At 33.9% G+C, this 24002-nt stretch overlaps 1 protein-coding gene across 17 annotated transcripts; it reads left to right on the top strand.

Annotated features, from left to right (window-relative positions):
• Positions 1 to 617: 617 nt before the first annotated feature.
• LOC132606539 (uncharacterized) lies at positions 618 to 23735 on the top strand. Of its 17 annotated transcripts, XM_060320096.1 has the most exons (22): positions 9156 to 10187; positions 12038 to 12137; positions 12588 to 12741; positions 12863 to 13166; positions 13242 to 13332; positions 13418 to 13545; positions 13641 to 13719; positions 13804 to 13930; positions 14017 to 14174; positions 14279 to 14402; positions 14483 to 14796; positions 14892 to 14935; positions 15054 to 15151; positions 15300 to 15419; positions 16720 to 16847; positions 18754 to 18827; positions 19774 to 20253; positions 20357 to 20401; positions 20731 to 20797; positions 21558 to 21590; positions 22896 to 22959; positions 23369 to 23735. In XM_060320096.1, the coding sequence occupies exons 3-11, from the start codon at positions 12598 to 12600 to the stop codon at positions 14792 to 14794; spliced, it is 1467 nt and encodes a 488-aa protein (XP_060176079.1). In that variant the 5' UTR covers positions 9156 to 10187; positions 12038 to 12137; positions 12588 to 12597; the 3' UTR covers positions 14795 to 14796; positions 14892 to 14935; positions 15054 to 15151; positions 15300 to 15419; positions 16720 to 16847; positions 18754 to 18827; positions 19774 to 20253; positions 20357 to 20401; positions 20731 to 20797; positions 21558 to 21590; positions 22896 to 22959; positions 23369 to 23735. The 17 variants fall into 17 exon arrangements, with proteins under 17 accessions (XP_060176077.1, XP_060176074.1, XP_060176081.1 ...); XM_060320092.1 differs by having other exon boundaries at positions 21558 to 22959; XM_060320095.1 differs by having other exon boundaries at positions 20357 to 20797.
• The last annotated feature ends 267 nt before the right edge of the window (positions 23736 to 24002 follow it).

Genomic DNA, 24002 nt, shown 5'->3' with positions numbered 1-24002 from the left:
CACGTTTCCTTAAAAAACCATGCAAAAGATAACATGACAAGTAAAATGAGCTAAACCGAGAATATTTACCAAATATTAAAAAATAGTATTTTTTCGTTTAAATAAAAAATCAATTTCTACTTTGTTTCGTTTTAAACATGTAAAATTAATTTAACAATTTGAATTATAATTATACAAATCAAAATTTAATAAAAAATAATAAGTATTTTACACTTTTAAAGTAATCGAATTAAAATTGAAAGTATTAACTGATGCTTAAATATTACTATTATTTTATCTCAAAGAGAGGAAAATAGTTTTCTTTTAAACAATTCTTCTCTTTTAAAAAGTATTAATAAATTTTCGTAGCAAACATGAATATAATAAAGTTTTAGATACAGAGCACAAACTACAATGTTATATTAATCGTATTTTGAACGCAGTGTGTGTATATATATATATATATATATATATATATATATATATTATCACTATCTAAACACAACTACATATACATAGATACACTATAATCCGTGCGCACGGGCATAGGCGGCATTTACGTAAATATGAATTTCTTTTTTCTACTATCAATAACCAAACATCTGTCCCACTTGTATACACTTCTTTAAACTCAACCCGGGTCTACCAATTTCAGGTAAAGCTTGTCTCCATTTTGGTACCAATTCTTTTCAAATTTCTCAACGTAGAGAAAGGGATAGAGTTTCGGAAGGTTTGTTATGAGTGAATGTAGTTGTGATTTGGGTGAGCAAACAGATTATTGAGTCTATTTCTGTATCTCTGGTCCTGCCTACTCAAGTTTTAATGGAGCTTCTTTTGGCACCCCCGTGCGAATGAACAGTAGATGTAGAGCAAGAAAGAGAAGAGTGGAAAAGGAAGGAGGAAAATCGCTCAATTTCTGCTGAAAATTTTCTTTCAACATCTCCTAATAGTTTCCAGTTTCTTGGCTGTTGTTTGATGACATTATTCTGTTAATAGATAGGAGGAACAGTTGTAATTATTAGGTTGAAAAAAATCCTATATTTTCTGTTTTGTGGTTTTAGAAGCAAATAAAAACTGAAGCGTGTGCTTCATATACATATCCAGTAAACGTGATCCAAACAAACAAAACTACGGGTTGGAGCGAAAACAAGAAAATGGTCTGATCATCTCATTTTTAGTTTTGAAGTTTATTGGAGTATGCATATGTGGTCATTTTGTGATTTGCTGCAATTTCTATTTGGCTACATAGATTTGGTGATATTATATAGAATAGCATTTATATTTAAACTTCTTAAAATTATGCTATGCTTAGCTATTAAGTCTTTTTTGTGATTTACACACTGTGCTATATACGATGAGGTATTTTCTCTTTTGTGAGTTTATCCGCTAAGATTAGGACAAACAAAACAAGGATGATTTAGCATGATTCCTTGGGAGTGTGTATGGTACCTATGACATGGTATAACTTTGTTCTTTTCTTTGTTTATAACTCACTGCAAATTAGTGATAATGGTAGATGAGATTTGTCCAGAAAATTGCTCTTTGGGCATAACAAAGAAAGCAATTCATAACATATTTGAATTCCACAACCTCAAAACTATATTTTTCATATTCCAGTTATTTTAGTTTGTCTCAGTTGTGTATGGAATTTGAGGATTCTTTTGTATTCTTTGTTTGTTGCTATATATGCTGGTTTTCATAATCTTTTAGATAGTTCCTTGGTAATTGATTCTTCGAATTTGTTCATGATAACGTCCAAATACACTCCTCAAAGAGAAAGTGTACACGGTCGTATGCAATATATTTACCCAACTATGAATCGGGGTCGATCCCACAGGGAACAATATGCTAGGCGATTAAGAAAGTAAGGAACTTTCACCAACTAAGCTAAAGTCAAACGATAAATAATATTATGGGTTTTTGAGAAAGATTATGACTAATGCGGAAATGTAAACTAACCTAGAAAGCAAGTAAAACGATCAATGGCCACAAGTATGGATAATAGGATATTACACTCAAGTAACGATCCAACGTATTTTACGATTTCACAACTAAGAGCGGGTTTATGTTAATAGATAATGGTTTCTACAATCTCATTGAAAGTCTTCCAACCAAATCAATGAATTTCACTCTAAGCTTTTCCAAACCTTAGAGTGTGATATCAAGCACAACCAATTTAACCTCAAGTAACTATCCTCTTCCGAGCTCAAGTTATTAGATGAGTTTAATGACCCAAATTCTTGTTAATTAATCTTTCCCAACCTAGATTTCCTCTCCCGAGCTCAATCTAAGTAAATGGGTGAGTCCTAGGGTTAGCTAATCCCTTTGGAAACATTCAAGAACGAGATTAATTAAATCAACAAAGACCCACTTCAATAGCAATAAGAATCATTCAATACATAAGCATAACAAGAGTTTCAAACGAAACTTTAGTCAAGAATACTTTCATAAACGAGATTCAAGTTATGGAAATAAATACTACACACTTAGATATACAATACAAAGCAAGGGATTGAAGAAATGAATTAAAGGTTTAAGAAATACTCAACCAAATCTTCAAATCTTTAACCCCTAAGTGTGGTGTAAAAACTAGTCTCCAAACTTGATGAAAAACTGCCAAAGATAATCTATTACAAACCCTAAAAGAGTATTTATATTATTCCAAAAAACGGGAACAAAATCTGAACCAAAATACCCTCTTGCACCACATGCTGCACCACATGCTATTCGCATGTTCAACATGCTAATCGCATGTGGTGCCAAAACCGTAGCATGTGGTGACATTTTCTCTGTCACCACATGCTGCTCGCATGTGCGACATGCTGCGCCATATGCTGCACTCTGCGAGTAGCATATGGTGCCATTTTCACTGGCAGCAGATGCTGCTAGCATGTTCAACATGCTGCACCACATGCTATTAGCATGTGGTGCCAGAAACGTTGATTTGTTCTATTTTTGCTCTATTTTGGTATGTTTTGCTCCGTTTTGCTCTGTTATGCTCTCTGGGCATCTTTTCCTACAAAACAACATAAAAACACAAAAAAGTAACAACAAAAGTTCTTAAGGAGTCACAAAAGCTTAAGGAATTAGCGTCGCATATCGCGTAATTTCACGACTCATCAACACCCCCAACTTAAAATCTTTGCTTGTCCTCAAGCAAACTAAAACAAAAATCTCAATGAGGATCCATTTTAAGCACAAAAACATGATTTTGGTTGGTACCAATAATTAGGCTACAAGCATGTGAAGCTTCAACGAAATAACTCCCTCGTTTCAAAATACAATTTCAAGAATGCATTAGAGATTTAAAACAATCAAGCAACGACACTCAAGCCTCAATAAGTGACTCAAAACTACTAGCTTACTAGATATGCTCAGTTGACTCAACTTTGAATTTTTCAACATCACCAATCTATCGTAATCCATATGCCCTCACAAGAAAGAAAGCCCCAAAATCACTATATTCACAACAACAACACAAGGGACAAATACACAAAGTCACTCACACTCAACAAAGAAATTCTAGTGCTAACAAATATTACACCATAAGCTTGCCCTTATTTTCAATCATCACTAACTCAAGAACATTCAGTTGGAGATCACATAGGGACTTTTTAAGCTTGTAATGTAGGCTTAGGGAAGGGTAGGATAAGTATTTGGGATACAAGTGACTACGCCCTCCTTGAACACTACACATACTTATTGTCCACTTTCTTCTTCATTTCAAAACATCACTCCTTCCTTTGCATACTAGTTTCCCCAATTATTCAATTTTTTTTTAATTAATTTATTTATTTTTTTGCACAAAAAGTTTGCAACCTTTTTGTATTTTTCAAATTTTCTTCCTTTCTTTTGACTTTTCCACAACACCAACCTTCACCACTCTCAACCAACACTAACACCCCCAACTTAGGCTTTTGGCCTCAAATTCACAATTTCATGTTCACGGAGGGAAAGGTTCAAAAGAGAGATTCTTCATCAAAAAGGGTAAAGACTTGTAATGTGGCAACAAAAGAAAAGGTCGTAGGCTCAAATGGGGTTACTAGTGATATTATTTATGCAATGGTAGGCTAGAAAGGCTAAAGAGGCTTTTTCAAAAATCACAAAGATAGCCCAAGGTCATCTCTCCAACCAATATAATCAAAATTAATATTGAAAGACTAACCGGGCAAGTTCTAGATGATAAAAGTAAACACAAGATTTATTCAACAAACACTCACACACATGGCATATGAACTAGTCAAGATGGATTAATTTCACTTGCCAAGCAAGAACAACTAGTGCAATATCTCATAATCCAAAGTCAACACACTAGTAGGTAAAGAGTCACAAAATGAGCCAAAGAGTTGTCACAAAGATCATTCTTTCCTATGCACCTTGCTTTTTAACTTTCACAACAATTTGGAGAGGTATTCACATTTCAATTTCTCATGCAAGAGACTAACTCTATTAGTACCAAACAAACCAAGAGTTTTCATATTTTTCCTCAAAGAAAATAAAATAATAAGAGTGACTAATCCACAACATGTCAAAAGAACAAAATTTTCAAAAATTTTGAGCAAGTTTCAAAATATAATGCGCAACCACGTGCCACTCCCAACTATAAACATTGCAGTGTCCTCGCTGCACATAATCAAAACAAAACATAATCTACAAAAAAAAAAAATTTTTTTTTTTTGGCATGACATGTGACCCCACATGCGAGTCGCATGTGATGTCACCAGGATTTTTTTTTTAGTTACTGTCACCATATGCGACGCGACATGCGATTCACATGTATGACATGCGACGCGACATGCGATTCACATGTATGACATGCGAATCGCATGTTATGACACCAGAAAAAAAAGAATTTCGCAGCTTTTACTGGTTTTGGGGGCTGTCCGGGTATCCGACATGCTCAAAACAACTCCAAAAATTCTGAAACTTTGCAGATTAGTCAAAAACCATAAAATAAACTATTCTAAAAAATAAAATTTCAAAAACGATTTAAATTTTTTTAAAACGATGGGTTACCTCCCACCAAGCGCTTAAGTTAACGTCGCGGCACGACGGTTACCTTTACCACTTTTCCTTCCACTTGGAGGATATGAATTTGCGCCCCAACTTTGAATCAAGATTCCGGTGATGCTCGTGAGGCGGTGGTAGTAAGTCAAAGAGGCCAACTCTCAGGTGTCGCATTTTGCACTTCTTGGCCCGTAAGTGAGGCATGCCATTTTTGTCTTCTTGGCATAGCAAACTTCAAAATGAAAACGCTTTGATCTTCATCTCCAAAATTCTCCATAGGCTCGGTTAGTTCAACTTCCATTTCACTAACCAAGCATAATGTTGAAAAATGGTTGGAATGAGGTCCAACGCGCTCAAATTCCAAATTTGCATGAATTTTGACATCCTCACCCAAAAATGAACTAGAGTCTTCAAAAACCATTGCATGAATTTTTTTATGCAACTCTAGTATCATTTCTTCAATTTCGGCATCTTGCATTATATTTGGATTGGTCGGTTGGCAATTTACCATTAGCTCATGAAAATCGATCTTGACCTCTTCTTCATTGGAAACCAACTCAAAACTACAATCCACGGCCCTTTGATATTGAGCATCACATGCCTCAATCTTTGCCTTCAATTCGGCCTCCAATTTTTGGATAGTAATTTCAAGTAGCTCCACTTCTTGACTTTGCTCAACATGTATTTTTAGAAATTCTTCCATCATCCATGAAATGCCTTCACGATGATCTCCATAGGCTTCAAGTTGTTGAGCTTGATTCATTAGCCAATCTTGGCTCAAAATTTCCATTTTGTCAAGATTTTCTTCATTGTGAGAGTCGTCCAACTGTTGTAAAAATCCATCCATGGTGAGATATACCTTTTGGACAGTTTCATCATCTCCATGTTGAACTTCTTCCCACAATTTGGTCAAGACTTGCCCATATTTTTCATTCCTCCCCATTATGCTTTTCAAGATTTCCTCAACTTCTTCTTTTCGAGAATTGGAGATTTCTTCTTCAGGATTTTGCTCTTCTTCTTCAAGTTGAACCATTTCTTCAATTTCACAACTTTCGTTGTGGTCACAAGAAATTTCGGGCTCATCTTGAAAATTTGAAATCTCTTCTTCAACCAATTCATTTTGAGGAGTAGAAACTTCCATGACAATTGAGGAATTGGCATCCTCAAATGGATCATTCATTCCTTTCATAGCTTCTCCATTTTCTAAAATGGATTGTTGGATGAGCTTTCGCTCTTCCTCCATTTTAGCTTCTCGATCTAAGTATGTTTGGAGCATTGCCATGATGCCTTCAAATCCGGCACTTTGTCCTTCATTTGCCATGTCATTTTCCCTATCAAGCTCAAAAGCACAACTAGCATTTTCGTTAGAAAAACTTGGGGGAGGGGAAGCGAAATAATTGGGACAATCACCCCAATGTCCACCTTGACCACCACATATATTACAAATACTCTCATCATAGGATTGAGACGGTGCACACATCTCTCTCCCGGGAGCATATTCACAATCTTGCCAAAAGTGGGGTCCTTCACAATATGGACATGGGTCATCAAAATATGGATTGCAACCATCAAACCCATTTTCATTCCAAGATGCCATGTTTTTTTTTTTTATATAAAAATAAAGCAAAGAAAGTTTGAACCAAAGCAAGTTAGCTTAAATCCCAAACTAACCCATATATGCCAAATTGTTCCTCGATAACGGCGCCATTTTTGATAACGTCCAAATACACTCCTCAAAGAGAAAGTGTACACGGTCGTATGCAATATATTTACCCAACTATGAGTCGGGGTCGATCCCACAGGGAACAATATGCTAGGCGATTAAGAAAGTAAGGAACTTTCACCAACTAAACTAAAGTCAAACGATAAATGATATTTTGGGTTTTTGATTAAGATTATAACTAATGCGGAAATGTAAACTAACCTAGAAAGCAAGTAAAATGATCAATGGCCACAAGCATGGATAATAGGAGATTACACTCAAGTAACGATCCAACGTATTTTACGATTTTACAACTAAGAGCGGGTTTGTGTTAATAGATAATGGTTTCTACAATCTCATTGAAAGTCTTCCAACCAAATCAATGAATTTCACTTTAAGCTTTTCCAAGTCTTAGAGTGTGATATCAAGCACAACCAATTTAACCTCAAGTAACTATCCTCTTCCGAGCTCAAGTTATTAGATGAGTTTAATGACCCAAATTCTTGTTAATTAATCTTTCCCAACCTAGATTTCCTCTTCCAAGCTCAATCTAAGTAAATGGGTGAGTCTTAGGGTTAGCTAATCCCTTTGGAAACATTCAAGAACGAGATTAATTAAATCAACAAAGACCCACTTCAATAGCAATAAGAATCATTCAATACATAAGCAAAACAAGAGTTTCAATCCAAACTTTAATCCTACAATACTTCCATAAACAAGGTTCAAGTATAGAAATGAAAACTACACACTTAGATATACAATACAAAGCAAGAGATTGAAGAAATGAATTAAAGGTTTAAGAAATGCTCAACCAAATCTTCAAATCTTCAACCTCAAAGTGTGGTGTAGATGAACCCTAGCCTCCAAGCTTGCAAAATGGCAAAAGATGATAATGTTTTGCCCCAAGCTCTCTTTTTGTAGCTCCTCTAATTCTTCCAAGTTCAAAAGAATGACAAAATATGCCCCAACTTTCAGTTTTTGCAGTTCTGCCCGTTTTTTGCAGTTCTGTCCCGTTTTTGCAAAACTGTCCACTTTTGACAGTTTTGCAAATCTGTCCCGTTTTTGCAAATTGTTCCCCGGCAACGGCGCCATTTTTGATAACGTCCAAATACACTCCTCAAAGAGAAAGTGTACACGGTCGTATGCAATATATTTACCCAACTATGAGTCGGGGTCGATCCCACAGGGAACAATATGCTAGGCGATTAAGAAAGTAAGGAACTTTCACCAACTAAGCTAAAGCCAAACGATAAATAATATTATGGGTTTTTGAGAAAGATTATGACTAATGCGGAAATGTAAACTAACCTAGAAAGCAAGTAAAACGATCAATGGCCACAAGTATGGATAATAGGATATTACACTCAAGTAACGATCCAACGTATTTTACGATTTCACAACTAAGAGCGGGTTTATGTTAATAGATAATGGTTTCTACAATCTCATTGAAAGTCTTCCAACCAAATCAATGAATTTCACTTTAAGCTTTTCCAAGTCTTAGAGTGTGATATCAAGCACAACCAATTTAACCTCAAGTAACTATCCTCTTCCGAGCTCAAGTTATTAGATGAGTTTAATGACCCAAATTCTTGTTAATTAATCTTTCCCAACCTAGATTTCCTCTTCCGAGCTCAATCTAAGTAAATGGGTGAGTCCTAGGGTTAGCTAATCCCTTTGGAAACATTCAAGAACGAGATTAATTAAATCAACAAAGACCCACTTCAATAGCAATAAGAATCATTCAATACATAAGCATAACAAGAGTTTCAAACCAAACTTTAATCAAGAATACTTTCATAAACGAGATTCAAGTTATGGAAATAAATACTACACACTTAGATATACAATACAAAGCAAGGGATTGAAGAAATGAATTAAAGGTTTAAGAAATACTCAACCAAATCTTCAAATCTTTAACCCCAAAGTGTGGTGTAAAAACTAGTCTCCAAACTTGATGAAAAACTGCCAAAGATAATCTATTACAAACCCTAAAAGAGTATTTATATTATTCCAAAAAATGGGAACAAAATCTGGACCAAAATACCCTCTTGCACAACATGCTGCACCACATGCTATTCACATGTTCAACATGCTAATCGCATGTGGTGCCAAAACCGTAGCATGTGGTGACATTTTCTCTGTCACCACATGCTGCTCGCATGTGCGACATGCTGCGCCATATGCTGCACTCTGCGAGTAGCATATGGTGCCATTTTCACTGGCAGCAGATGCTGCTAGCATGTTCAACATGCTGCACCACATGCTATTAGCATGTGGTGCCAGAAACGTTGATTTGTTCTATTTTTGCTCTATTTTGGTCCGTTTTGCTCCGTTATACTCTTCGGGCATCTTTTCCTACAAAACAACATAAAAACACAAAAAAGTAACAACAAAAGTGCTTAAGGAGTCACAAAAGCTTAAGGAATTAACGTCGAATATCGCATAATTTCACGACTCATCAGTTCACGCATGCCAATTTTAATCTTTCCCCTTTGTTTCTGCAGTTTTTTAATTGCGGTTGTCTATTGATATTATTTTGTTGTTTTGTTTCATCTTCATTACAGTTTCTGCTCATTGTTGTGGTCTGTATGTTCGTGTGTTTGTGTATATATGAGCATAATTAACTAAATTTGTTTGAGCCGCTGGAGTATCCTATTTTTAGTTCTTTAACTCTACCAAAAGTTGTCTAATGAATTTGAGTAGATGTCATCCATTAAAAGATCGATTCATATTTTACATAAAACAGAGAGGCAAGGGAAATCTTGCTCAAGCACTTCATATAAATAGAAAGAGATGGTTACGGCATTATGGTTTTAGCTCGAAGATTCCAAAGAAATGAGGTCAGCTATCATTTAAGTGGTTGCGCCCAAGTGAACAGTCAAATAAAATTAGTTTCAACTGAACCAGTATCTCAGTATATCAGTACTCATAATTCTATAGGCTGTGCAAATTTGCCTTTTGGAGTTGCTTTTCATATTTTAGACACTTATGCTTGATTAGGTTATTTCAAATGTAGAAAGTAGAGCTGGAGCTACAGAGAAGCAGGAGAGAGACTTATTATCAGCAGTAACTTTTTACATATCTTAGCTTGAGAATAGACTGTTAGATGGAAGCTCTACACGATTTCTGAAAATATGCATTTCTGCTATTCCAAGGCAGTCAACCAGCTCTTTGGTGCATCTTAAGATTCCTGTTACTGTAGATAAACAGGTCTCTTTCATAGAGAATCATGTTCTTATGTAGATTATCTATTTTTCGGTATTACCTTGTGTATATGGGAGGTGTTCCCATTATTAATAAAATTACTTACCTTAAACAAAAAGAAAGGCAATGAACCAGAACTATGATCTATTTTGGGATTGGTTTCTTTTTTAGTTCAGTTTCTGACTGGTGTATTTCATTGTTTATTCTGTAGCTTTGCATTTCCAACCGAATCTGCAATAGGAACTCCGGCCTGTATTGCAGCAGGAGTCTTATCAAGAAAAAGTACTATCAAAAGGTAGAGTCCGTGGCATTTTGCACCCTTAATGTGTGCTCTTTTTTTCAACTTGCACCCTATCCTATTTTTTTTTATGATTTAAACCCCAATCTCTTTATTTCCTTGCAAAACAATAAATTCACCCTTTTTATAAATTTTTCATGAGGGCAAAATAGGAATACAAATAATATATCTTTTTTTCCTTCAATTTATTTATTTTATTAGAACTGCAACAACAATAAATTTTATTTTCAAAGCTCTTTTTTATTTTATTTTATTTTAAGTGATATTTCTCTATCAATAGTTGCTAAACATTTGAAGTTCTTATTGTTACAAGTTTGTCGTTTTTCCTTTATAAATTAGTAGTAATTAAATTATAAAGGAAAAGCGACAAACTTGTAACAATAAGAACTCCAAATGTTTAGCAACTATTGATAGAGAAATATCACTTAAAATAAAAAAATAAAAAAGAGCTTTGAAAATAAAATTTATTGTTGTTGCAGTTCTAATAAAATAAATAAATTGAAGGAAAAAAAGATATATTATTTGTATTCCTATTTTGCCCTCATGGTAAATTTATAAAAAGGGTGAATTTATTATTTTGCAAGGAAATAAAGAGATTGGGGTTTAAATCATAAAAAAAAATAGGATAGGGTGCAAGTTGAAAAAAAGAGCACACATTAAGGGTGCAAAATGCCACGGACCCGAAAAGGTATGATAATGACTTTTCGAAGACGAGTTCAATTAATGCATTAATTTATTGACTTATACTTCAATATATGTGTGTCATTATTTGGATGTGAAGATGGAAGATATTTGGTCTTGTGGAGTCACATTATATGTGATGCTGTTTGGATTGCTTAAAAGTCTTTGGGGGACTTAAATATGTAAAACTTACAGATTGTCGTGAAAGCAACTATTTTCAAAGAATCTACAGGACTGTAAAGACCAACTTCTGAGTACCAAAATGGACCATTTGTAATAGCTCTGGAACAATGAATCATTATCTTTCTATCTATTTATTGAGTTTGTTTATTGTATCCAAGCCACTTTTCTAGACAAGTTATAGCATCATATACTTGTAAGTATAGTATGTCTTTTTCCTGATATCATATAATTCTACAATTTTGATCATTTTGTTCTGTTGTTATGTAGTATGAGGATAATGTGCAACTTGAATACCTGGAAAATTGTGGAGGATTCCTTTGGGGACGGCATTGGCTCATGTCAAAGAAAACTCTTCTGTTAACTTGTAGCCAATCTACAAGAAATTTTAGAGAGCCATACTTACAGCTTTGTTTATCCCTTCATCTATGAGGAAGATTGCAAGTATGAAGAAACCCAAGAAATATTTACAAAAATCGGTCGTTAAATACGTGTAAAATCACATTAAATGACAATGGATTGATAGAGGAAAAGTAAAATAGTTTATTTCTGAGAAACGCATAGCTATTGATGATCAATGGTTCAATTTCACATTTTCTGCATATAGAGCAAAAATATAAGTACTATTATTTTCATTATTTCAATTGTGCTTAGAGTCTTCATTTGATCTACTCTATGATCATATCTGAGTTTCTTTGAGTTTTAATTTGGCATTATTGATGCAGCTTCTATTGACTTAATAATTCTACTAGAGCGATAGACCAAAATGCTAAATTCTATTCCCAAGTTGGCTGTGGCTTATTTTTTGTTATCCTATTTTGTGAATATTAACTATCGGTTCTACCTTACAGTTGTGATTGCTATGTAAAATTAAATTTTAATTCTATCTTCTTTTTATTCCCTGCACATTTTTAGGGTGGTTTAGGGTAATTGTATCTTCTTTTTATTCTATAGCTAACAATTTTGTTCTTGCTTCCCAATCACAGGCCAGGGACCTCAAAGCTGGAGGTATAACATAAGATTTTCTTGCAACGATCCAAGTTTCCTGCTTTATTAGTGCTAAAATTGCAAGTGGTGACTTTAAAGGTAAACATGTTTTTATTCCTTGAATACCATTGTTATGTTCACAAGACGAAAAATTGCCTGTTCAATTTAAAAGAACACAATTTCCTATCCGACTATGTTTTGCTATGACTATAAATAAAGCTCAAGGTCAGACACTAGATTCCGTAGGAATTTATTTACGTGAACCTGTCTTTTCACACGGTCAACTTTATGTTGCTTTATCAAGAGCAAAAAGTTCAAACTGTGTAAAAATATTAATCCGACCCGCAACAGTAGACGATCCCGATGATCATTCTACCTATAATATAGTATATAATGAAATCATCCATAAAGCATTCTCTTAGGACTTTCAAAAAGCTACTAACTATTCATATAACGTATGTAAGTTATTACTTGCATTTACATTTTTCATCAACCTTACTTCCTTTATCATACTATTCCATTGTTTAACCCACTTTAATTATTTTTCAGGGGATATAAAATGACACAACGACTTGGTATATATGCAATCACTCCTGAAATACCAGACTGGGCCTGTAAAGTGCAAGTTGTGGATATATGCAAACCAGGAGACGGTTCTCACCGAAAGATAAAATATTTGAACATGATCTTTCAAGATGAACAGGTACTTCCTTTTTCTAGCAAAATCAATTATTTATGTCTATGTATGTATAACATTTTCGAATCAATTACTTACATTGCCTACGTAAATCTGTTTCGTTATTTCTTTTATGAATCATTCACAGGAAGACCAAATAAAACCTATTGTTTACGGTGATGAAATCTCCTCTTATCAAGATATATTCAAGTTGTTCCACACCTATTTGATAACGGGTGCGCGCATACAAGTACCAAATTTGAGATATGAAAGACCCTTGCATACATTTGAGTGGATTATTGACAAAAAAACCATAGTTGATCCAATTGAAAAAGATAATCCAGATGAGGATGAATTGCCACCGCCCACAAAGCTGAATCTTACATCATTTGAAGACATCAACAATCAGGCCTCCCAGTCTACCAAAGAGCAGCTTAAGGACGTAGAATTTAGTATGGTTATATTACTTCTTTTCAGTTTAACTTTTGACACATTCATCTATTAAATACAAATTGTTTTGCCAATAGATATACTCGCAATTGTTGTCCGCTGGTTCCCGCCAAGGTTTGTTGCAAAAGTCCAAAAAAGATTGCAAGAAGTCATTCTCATCGATACTGAGTAAGTGCATTCGTAAATTTTTCAAAATCGTTATTGTTTTACAATTAAAAATATACGACGTATTTACCTTTTTGAATGTAACCAGCAAACAAGCTTTCACCTTCACACTATGGGAAGAAACTATTATTGAGGACGAAGGCTGGAAACTCCTTGACAAATTCCAAAAACGTCCTATTATCTTTGCCAGGCGTATTGGGGTATCCAAGTACAATGGTAAGCTAAATTAGTAACGTAAGTTTGTATTTCATAAATAAAAAAATATTATTGCAATTAATATAGATATATTACTTTGTACTTTGTTAATGTAGGTACATCGTTGACAACAAAATTTAACACCACAATACAAATTGTTCCCCCTTATTCCCAATGCCTACAATTGCACACATGGTACCGCATTACTCCAATCTATATTGTGCTTGATTCTTCCTAATTATTATTATCCTAAAGTTTTTAAATTTTTTTCTCGAATAGGGTCTCAGAAAACAGAGAAATGCTTGCTTCTTTCAGTCTGAGGAGCACATCTGAATCTGGATCTCTTATCAGAGTTTCAGTACATGAACAAATAATCCCAAGTGCAAATGTTCAATCACAACAGGACGTTAGTATAATTTCTATTTACATAATTCATAATTTCTGCCTATACTTATCATTATAATAAATAGTCTCATTTCCTTTTTAATGCAGGGGCATTCCTTCTCCATTGAGGCAAAAGTATCACTTCCAAAGAAACTCAAAAGTTGCTATGTTTTACTATGTCCCAATTGCAAACAAGAAGTCAGAATTTTAATAAAAAGAAAGTTTCTGTGTATGACTTGTAAGCAACAAAATATGTTAATTCCCAGGTATTTTTATCTCTAAGTTTACACATACGTCCAAATACAATATTTACCACAATCCTTCTATTCCTACAAAAAAAATATTATCTTTTGCACATATACACTTGCAGGTGCAGATTTGATGTAAATCTCCAAGATGCTTCCGGATCAATAATTGGGATAATTATGGACAAAGAAGTAGAAAAATTATTATCCCTTACCACAAATGAGATTTACGCCCTTGCTTCAAATGAGGTGAGCATTCTAACTGAATAATTTATACAATCTCACTTTTCAATTGATCAAATAAAAAGCTAAAATATATTTCTCCCCAGGATGAGTTGCTACCAATGCAGAATATTCAAAGCAAGCTAAATCAGAACTTTTACATAATTCAAGTGAAAAAATCATTCTCCCGCAGTTCTCAAGGAACATCTGGAAAATTGTACATTTTGTCTTGCACTGAAAAAGAAAAAATGGTGCATTCTGTCCTTGAATCACCAAAAACTGACATTGAAGAAGGCAACAAAAGGAAAAAGAAACATTTAGTTTCCTTTGATGAAGAAACAGAAGTACCAACTGAGCGACGTCACTCGCTCAAGCTGAAACAAAAACTGGAGCCAACAACTCCAGTAAAAAAGAAATAAAGGTCACCACAAAATTCTCTTTCTTATTCCTTGTATGAATATATTTATATTATATCTTTATACCCTCTTTCATTCTTTCTAGTAAACACATTTGCAGGATAACCTTTTTTTGCAATCACATTTGCGTTTTGCGGAACAAAGGTAATTTATATCAAAACTTATTTACCCTATTCCATTACTTAAATGTTCCACAATTTTCTTTTTACAAATTTTTAACATCAACCACAACTAAAATTTATTCATTCTTATTATTAAACAGTTCTTTTGTAGGGAAATCAATTCTGTTTTGAAGCTTGCTTTTGACTTTTTTGTCTTGCAACTACATGTTCCAACAACATATACATCCATCAAACAAAGGTAATAAAAATTACATTTATTCAATTAATCTTAATTTATTTTGCCCAATTTACTACTTTCTTATTTCTGAATTTTTATTTCTTTGACTCTATTTATTTATTTATTTATTTATTTTCATATATTACTATCTTTCTGCCTTCAACTGAAGCAATGACTGTGTTCAAGACAGGAGCTTCAAACAACTGTGTTGTCTAAGATCAAAGAGGGGCGATCTTCCCTATTTCTTTAGGGATTTAGTCTGTCAATTCGTCCTCTATGAAATTCCAATGTAAGTCTCCACTTTGAACAAATGATTTTCTCTTTATTTTGCCCATATTATGCATTTGTTTTGCCTGCTCCTGCTTCACAACTTAAAGTTGTGATTTTGTAGCTTTTATAGTTGGTATTAGAAAGTGTACTTTAAAAGCATGACATGTATAGCATGAGAATAGAGCTATCTTTAATGAACCCTCTGCTATCTTTTTAGAAAAATCATTTTTGGTATGACTACAGTTGAAGGAATCTTATTAGCTGGTTGTACATTTCATATGCCAGTCGACATGCTTTGTAGTTTTGTGGCCTCACAATGGTATTGGCTTCAAAGAGCTAAGCTTTCTCTTCTTTTGGGTTTTACAAAATCTACTGGAGATAAATGTTTTTCCTCAACATTGATTCCCTTGGAGAGATCTCCTTTTATGTTACAATGCTTCTGAATGAACATGGCATGTTAAGTGAGAGTATGCAAACTAAGATACTGCAAGTTTTCCAAGACCGTTTATGGTCAACTATATTTTGATTGTCATGATGATTATTTGGTTTTTGAAGATGTTGATCTAGACTTATTAAGCAGTTTTAATTGTTTGCTCCATTTTGGAATGGATAGCTTCAACTATAATTTTTTTAATAAGATTTCTATCTCCAAATAATATCATATAAGAATAGTAACTTTGATAAACCAACTAAACTTAACATAAGGCTAGGTCTGTTACTAATGTAGTCATGGTTGAGGACTCACTGGGGTAGTTGAAAAATTACGTTTGAGACCTTGCTTAAAAAGGAGCATTTTTACTGTGTGAAGATCTGTATATACAAGAGGAAGCAATTCCTTTCGGGATATGCAAGAAGTTTGTCTTTCTTTGCTCAGGTGTGTGTAATAGTATCTGGAACCTCCCTGCCTTCTAACTTTTCCTTTTATTTCTACATTTTGTTGCAAAAAAAAAGAGAAGCATTTCTCTATCAGTATATGTATTTTTTTTCCTTCCATTTCAATACAATTCCTTGTTTGTTAAAAAGTCAGTCGATTAGTAGGCTTTGTTCCCAATGTACATTACATGCATATGCTTATACTAATTTGATACACAATGGTATTAACATCTAACTACAACTATAGACCAACCCCTAATATCAACTTTTAGCGCCCCCCCCCCCCCCCCCCCCCAGACAAAAAAAAAAAAAAAGAGGAAGAAGAAACTCTGAAGAAGATAGTTGTTAGATTCAATGATTTTGCTCTTTTTTAATTATTACTCAAGAGTGATAATCTTGAAAACTTTTTGCTGTTTGTTACTTGTCCATTTATGAATGCTAGCTAGGGAATGTTGCTTCATCACAAAGACAACAATCTCAGATATATGATAGAATGAAGTGCTGGTCAAGAGAAAATTTGGGCTTCCTTTGTTTTCGAGTTACTACGTACTTATCCTTCGGGCTAATCATGCAGGTATACTGTTATCCTTACTATTGTTGTTTTCATAGTAAATTTCTGTTTGTTGTAGATATATGATTAAGTTTATTATTGTTGTGGTTTGCTGTTAAACTGTATAACTTAGGAACTCCTAATTAAAAGTGTAGTAAAATTCCAATAAAAAAGTACCAGTGACGTTTACCTAATTTGGTACATATTCACGTACGAACTACTCTGCATTGGTGTATAAGCACTGAAAAAGAGGTTGTATGTATTTAAAGTTCTAACCTATTTTATGTATAACGAAAATCACCTTCTTCCTTTTCCAACCTCAGAACTTGTGAGATCCTGTGCTTATGCCTTATGTTATAAGGCTAGATTAAATACATACAACCTCTTTTTCAGTGCTTATACACCAATGCAGAGTAGTTCGTACGTGAATATCAACTCCCGAAATAGCATAGATTCCAAAAGTTGAAGAACATTAAAAGGTGTTATCTAAAGTCAAAAGTATCAATTTCCATAGACATAATATTAAATCCCAAATAACTGAAGATGCAATATTGAGGAACATCTTTGAAGGAATAGCTAACCTGAAAAGCGAAACAACAACTTGAGAAGAACAACTCTGAGAAGAGTGGAGAAGAAAACAACAACAGGGACTTTAAAACAAAAGATTAATAAAAATAGAATGAAGAACTATGCGCTGGAGTTAAGATACTCATTATAGAACCTTAACACTAACAATAATTCAATCCCTACCAATACATATATGGTTGCTTATTTCAAATGAACCGATGGTTAATGATTAATAGGTTAGAACTTTAAAATACAACCCCTTTCTATTAGCAATCACCTGCAGCATCAAAGCAACACCAGTCATTAGCAATGTTAGGAGGTAAGGATATCTCTTTGGTCTACCAAGTCATCTGTCGAGTGCATATAGAAGGTGACTGTAAGAACATTTGTATATCATATCTCTTATCACTTTGATACATAAACAGTTAATTGAGATTTTCGCATTTTTGCGGTATCTTATGGCCTTTTGCTAAATATTATGTGGAACCAAAAGTACAATAGATAGGAGCACCATCCATGTATGATGAAGAACCAACAAACATGAAACACTAACTAGGAAATCTCGGGAGGGCACATTACACCAAAGGCTTTAATCAGTATGCTGTGTGTCCAAATCCTTTTGGGGTACCTGTTCTGGTCAATTGCTTAGCATTTTTTTAAAAGGAATTCTTGGCTCAACTTTCTTATGGTATACTTACTTTTCCTCAAATCTTTTATGTGCCTCCTCAACTGTTTGGGTATTTTGCCATAGGTATTATGGTTTGCTAGAGATTTTTTTCCAGCAGAGATACTGATGGTAAACTGGTGATTATTTTAGCTGGCATTACAGTGTGTGGGCAAAGTGAAAAAAAGTTTTTCTTCTCATTACTTTTGGTATTTTTCTAATTCAGTAGAGACTTCTAGCATCAAACTTTAACTAAAGTGATACTTCAAATTTGATTGCACTTTCAACATTCTCAATTCTAATTCTTGCCTTTCTTTTTTCGGTGGAGACCCAGCTGAGATATGTGTTGCCAACAGCTGTTAAAGTTCAGATTTCACCCAATTGTAGCATAACTCATGCATAAGTTGGACTACCTACATGAACATTGACAATCTCACTGTTTTTTTTCTTTCTAGCATGATATTTCCTTTTCTTTTGATAATGTTACAACACAATTAGAACCACCACAAAATTCCAATATTAGATCTTATATGTACAACGATGTTGGAGAAAACCCCATGCTCATCATGGGCACGGTTGGTGTAATGATATATTTCTTTTCTGCTTCTTCCTTATATTACACACAAAAAAATTATGGACTTAGCTCTTTTGTATGCCACCAAGTTTTCTACTGCAACATCATCCTTATCTCTGATGCAGATCAAAGTCAGACCAAAAGAGTGTCTCTTCCCTTTTAAAGCTCAAGTCAGCATATAATGTTACTTCAAGTAAAGGTACACATTCATCTACTTGTCTATTGAAGATGCCATGCTTTCTATTTAGTTGAGTCTGAGATTTTCTAGTTGCCTAATTTTAGATATACGATCAGTATATATTTTGGCATGAAGGTATACTTCAATGTTTGTAAGAATGGAATATAAAATTTGATATCTAGCATGTATTTAAAGAAATCACTTTAAAGAATAAAATTTAAAGTTTATTAAAGCAAATTAACAATAATCTTATTTTTGACTTCACAAAATGAATGTATTAGTTGTGACTTGTAACTTCGCATGCTTGGTCCTCCTTTTTCAAGTAATACCTAGATGAATCACGTGCTTCCAACAATCACTGCTACAGTCCAGTTACATTTACAATGTAGTACTATTATTTGTTCCACTATTGAATGTACATAATATGAGGCATACTACATTAATTTTATTTAACTCCTACTAAACAATTAAAACAAATAGGGAATTATCTTTCTCGAAATCAGATCTCTTTTACATAATATGTATGTTGCTTTGCTGCTTCTATTTCTTGAAAATTTGCAGGGAGCTTCCCTTAGTTCAATAATATTGTGCTTACCTCTGTTTTGCTTTGCAAGGGTTGGTGTTTTACCATTACTTTCCTCTAATCTCTACATTTCTCTTTTCATTCTTCTGGTCTTTCACGTGTAAAACATTTCCAACTTAATGTGTTAAGTTCCAGTTTCCTATCAACCAATTATTCCTATTATCTTTCAGCTCTGTCTGTATTTCTTTACACGTTTGTTTCAACTTTTTAATTTGAGCACTCATTTATTTTTCTAATGGTTAATATAATGTGCTCAATTATCTCCTTTCCTTTAGATAATTGCTACTCAATTAACTTGGTTTTGGTTTCATTCTTCACCTTTTAATTTGGACAACTCTCTCAAAGATTGATGGTATACCTTAAACATTGCATCACAATTTGCAGGTTTATCGGGATACTGTACAAGTTTCTCTTCTCTTTTCCACAACCGACAACAACTGATTGAATCCAGATCGTACCCGCTTACACCAAGAACATCAACAATTTCACAACTTTCCTCTTTCTAGCAAGCTTGGCAATGTAATAAAATAACTTTGTTCCGCACAATATGAAGCATATTATGTTATGAGTAATATTTAACTTGATGGTATTGGTTCCTTTTTTTTAGTTAAACTCCTACAAAACGAATAAGGAAGTACGTTCCAAAAGTCAGACCACTTTTATATAACAACATTCGCCCGTGCTTTGCACGGGCTCCGGCCATCTATTTTTTTTTATTTTTTTTTTATATAATAAGAGTGAGCCTTCACTCACTTTCGTCGTCAGGGGCATTTTGGAATTTTCAATTTATTCTTCCACAACATGATCCTTCTTTGTTTGTCTATTCTCTCTTCCTCTCTCTGTTTTCAGAAGGCAATTTTTTAGGTTTTCATCACTTTATTCTAAGTTTTTGTTTTTCAGTTCACTGTTATTTTCTTGTCTTGCTTTATAAAGTTTTGCTTCTAACAAATGCTTGTTTATTTTGTAGCTTGGTGGAAAGCGGAAATGATCACGACAGTGTGTGTACTGTAAGGTAGATCAGAGATTTTGTTTTATATTTTTTCTTTTCGCGGTGGTATTACAACCACAATCTTGGTAAGGTACAAAAACCATTTATGGCTATTCTAGAGTTATCGGCCTTTTGCTCCTTTCTCAATTGATTTTACAATGCATGTTTTCTTTTTAATATTTGGGTGTCAAATTTCTTTTTTCTCTCCAAATTTCCTCAATGGACATTCTCTGAGAGGTGGCGACATTTCGGAGATTTGAGGGGGCTGCGTCGCTCTCTTTAGCCTTTGGCTGTTTTGTTAACTGATTTTGCAGATGCATATATTTATTCGCCATTTTGTGTTGATTTCATAGATCTCAAATTGTATTAAGAGGAACTCAATGAAAACAACGGGAGGCTCCGTGAACAAAATTTCCAAAGGTCAGTAATGCACTTAAGTTTTGGTCTACTATTTTGGTAATGTTCAGCATTGGAAATAGAAAAAAAGAGTTACCTTAGTTTTTTTCCCTAAAACCCAACGACAACGCAGTTTGTTCTAATTTTGGCTGGAGTATGTTTTCTAATATAAGAAAGAACTCTTGATAATGAAGCCGGAAGTTTGAATTCGTTGCAGTTTACACCTTGTAGACTTCTGAAGTTTTGATTTATTTGTGTAGCAATAAATTATTACAATCAACATCAGTTTATAACAACCAGGTCATTTGTAATTTTGACTTAGAATTTGCCTACATTTATTTTATACTATTGTGAACAAAGTTCTCAGGTTGGAGCCAGCAGAAATTAGAAAACATAGTCTCTGAGTTGATTCAGTTTGAGTAGAAATTGAATTTCACAGGCCATGTGATATGAATAAACATTAGCAAGATACGATAGGTCAATATGGCTCAACCACAAACGATGCATGCCTAGCGCAAGCCTTATTGTAAACAGCCCAACTAACGAGCAATATTTTTAAGCAAGAAGTATATGCTAATTTTCTTACTTCTAAAATAGTTTTTTCCTTTTGGCTGAGCGCATTTTCCTCTCTCATGTGTTTGATCCTGTTTTAAAACAAAAATTTGGGGTATGGTCTTCTTTGGTTTTCATCAGATCGTTCTTTGCGCTGCATGTGTTAGCTATTTCTTGAGATTAAAAAGTTGAAATTAATATGTTTGCTCTAATTCTGTGTTGTATTTCGCAGTGTTGTTCATTCATGCTGGAATGAACTTTGGTGGTGAGTAAATTTCTACATTTTCTATTTTTATCTTGAGTTTCATTGAAAAATTCCTCTTTCGCAGGGCTTCCTTATGAACGCCTTATGGCAGGTAATGAGTAAATAGAAATAAAGGTCACTAGATCAGTCACAAAAGATTGGTTCTATATTATCTTGAGGGAATGACAGTTTGCAGTTGAGAAAGATGAACTTTTTAGAATTTTACATGTTGTATTACCACCTCGTAATGCAGCAAAAGTGATAGTTTACAAGAATCCAACCAGACTCTGTTGGCTTGATAAACTTTAGTTAGCTTTACGATGCCAAAGTGATACATTTTTAGATGTATGTAAGGCTAATTCACCAATTCATCTTTCATATAATCATGAAAGAAGCTAAGCTTCTGCATCTTGACTAAAGCTTTTTAGGATGATAGTATAGGCTAAGAAATACTTGCATCATTTGTGAAATTAGGTAAATTACTTTATCTTGGATCAACCCAAATTTACGAACGGATGTTGTCTCCAAAACTAGCTCTCTTAACACGGATAAGGAAAAAGCCAATGACTAACTTTTCTCAATAAGCAGTTTTATTAGCGTGGACTCAGGACCAAGCCAATCTTGATTAAGAAAAAATTGTATTAAATAAGGAGGGATACAGGTAAACTGCCTTCTGCTTATGATCATATCAGAAGGTCCATTTGATATTTTATATAGCTATGCATCACAATTTCTCTATTTTTTGCTGAAGTTTGTTGTTTAGCATTTCAACACCATAAATTTTCTGCTAATGGCATTTTCACTATGTTCCACTTTTAGAAATGAGAGCATTATGCATAGGAAAAGGTCCTACGTTTCCTTAAGATACATCATTAACATTCAAGTTAACATTTGTCGGGTGTGAGTTAACTGATGCAGACTACAAATTTCAGTTGTGAATTGTGCAACATTGTTGTCTCTTTATGTAACGCATCTTAGTTCGTTGCCAAAAAAAAAAAAAAAAAAAAAAAAAAAAAAAAGAACAACTAAACCCTGCTGGCCTTCTGCATGTACAATTTTAGTAGAGGTGCAGTTGAATCCTGTCAGTTAGCCTTATTCAACTTGTCTCATCATTTTTGTATTGATTCCTCTTCTCACACTCCTTAATTTGTAACTTATCTCTACTGCGCAAAATAAAAAAGAATGCATCCTCTACTTCACCAATTTTTGTCCTTTAATAGATTGTAACTGCAATGGATTTTAATATTTTAATACATGACATTACCAAATATTTTGGATCCATTTAGTTGGAATATGTGGTTGCATAATTTTGAATGTAAGGCACAGGTTTCTGAAGCGGCAGGATGTGTGACTCGTGATTGTTGCTAATATACGGCTCAGCCAAAAAGAGGTGAGCGCCTAGCACGAGCCTTACTAAAAACGATCTAGCTAATGAGCAATCTTTCTAAAGCTTAGAAAGATTATATCTCTTTCTACTACTGCAAATGTGCTACTAAAGTTTGTTTTAAGCAATTTTCATCTATGAATGTTCTAGGGGTTGTCTATTTAGTTCTGGATAAAAGTTAAATTGGAATAATATAAAATGGGTTCTATTTGTTTATAGATTAATTGTGCCTTAGATCTTTCTTGTGCTTCATACCATTAATTGAAGTATACTCAAAACAACAAAGGATTAAGCTTCTCTAAAGGCATGACTTCTTGAGTGATTGTCCAGCTTTTAAGCCGTTGAAGGGCTTGCGTCTATTTATATTTAGTTTCAATGCATGCTAGTTTTCTAATTTGTTTTCCTTGATTCGAAGACTGAAGCAGCATATGACCAAATGAGAGTCAAAGGCAAGGCTTGCAAGGTTATTTATCATGTTACATATGAATGTACTTGTGTTGGAGGAAGTGGTGGATTGCATGGTTTGATAGGTGTGACTGCGAATAATATTGATAGGCATCAAGTGTATTATAAGGTTGCCGTTGATGAAGGATAAAAATGCAGGTAGTCAGTTGAGGAAATGGCTGCTTTTGATTGACGTTTTATCCAACAAAAAGTATAACAATTTGTGTTTGTTATCTTTTCCCCTTAGTATATCTTTGTAGGACTTTGTTTGTCATTGAATGTACATAGTATGAAGCTTTATTATGTTGTATGGAAAGGTCTTCTCATTACCTGTTAAATCTTTTTAGTAATCTTATGGTTGTGCTGATAATGAAAAGAATATCATCGGGCATACGCCCGTGCCTAGCACGGGCAACGCACATCTAGTATCCTAAAATATGGAGCTTCACCAGAAAATTATTTTTTCCTAGCCAATGTTTTAGTTCTTTGCCAGCCAAAACCGCCAAACCAAATTGAAAGGACAATCGAATAGTTTCCTCGATGAAATTGTTATCCCTATGTTAAGAAATTAGCATATGAAAACATGAAACGTTAGAATAAAAGTT

Source organism: Lycium barbarum, chromosome 8, assembly GCF_019175385.1.
Source record: "Lycium barbarum isolate Lr01 chromosome 8, ASM1917538v2, whole genome shotgun sequence".
Lineage (NCBI taxonomy): Eukaryota > Viridiplantae > Streptophyta > Magnoliopsida > Solanales > Solanaceae > Lycium > Lycium barbarum.
The sequence above is the reverse complement of the archived record's forward strand: the minus strand, read 5'-3'. Positions and strand labels throughout refer to the sequence as shown.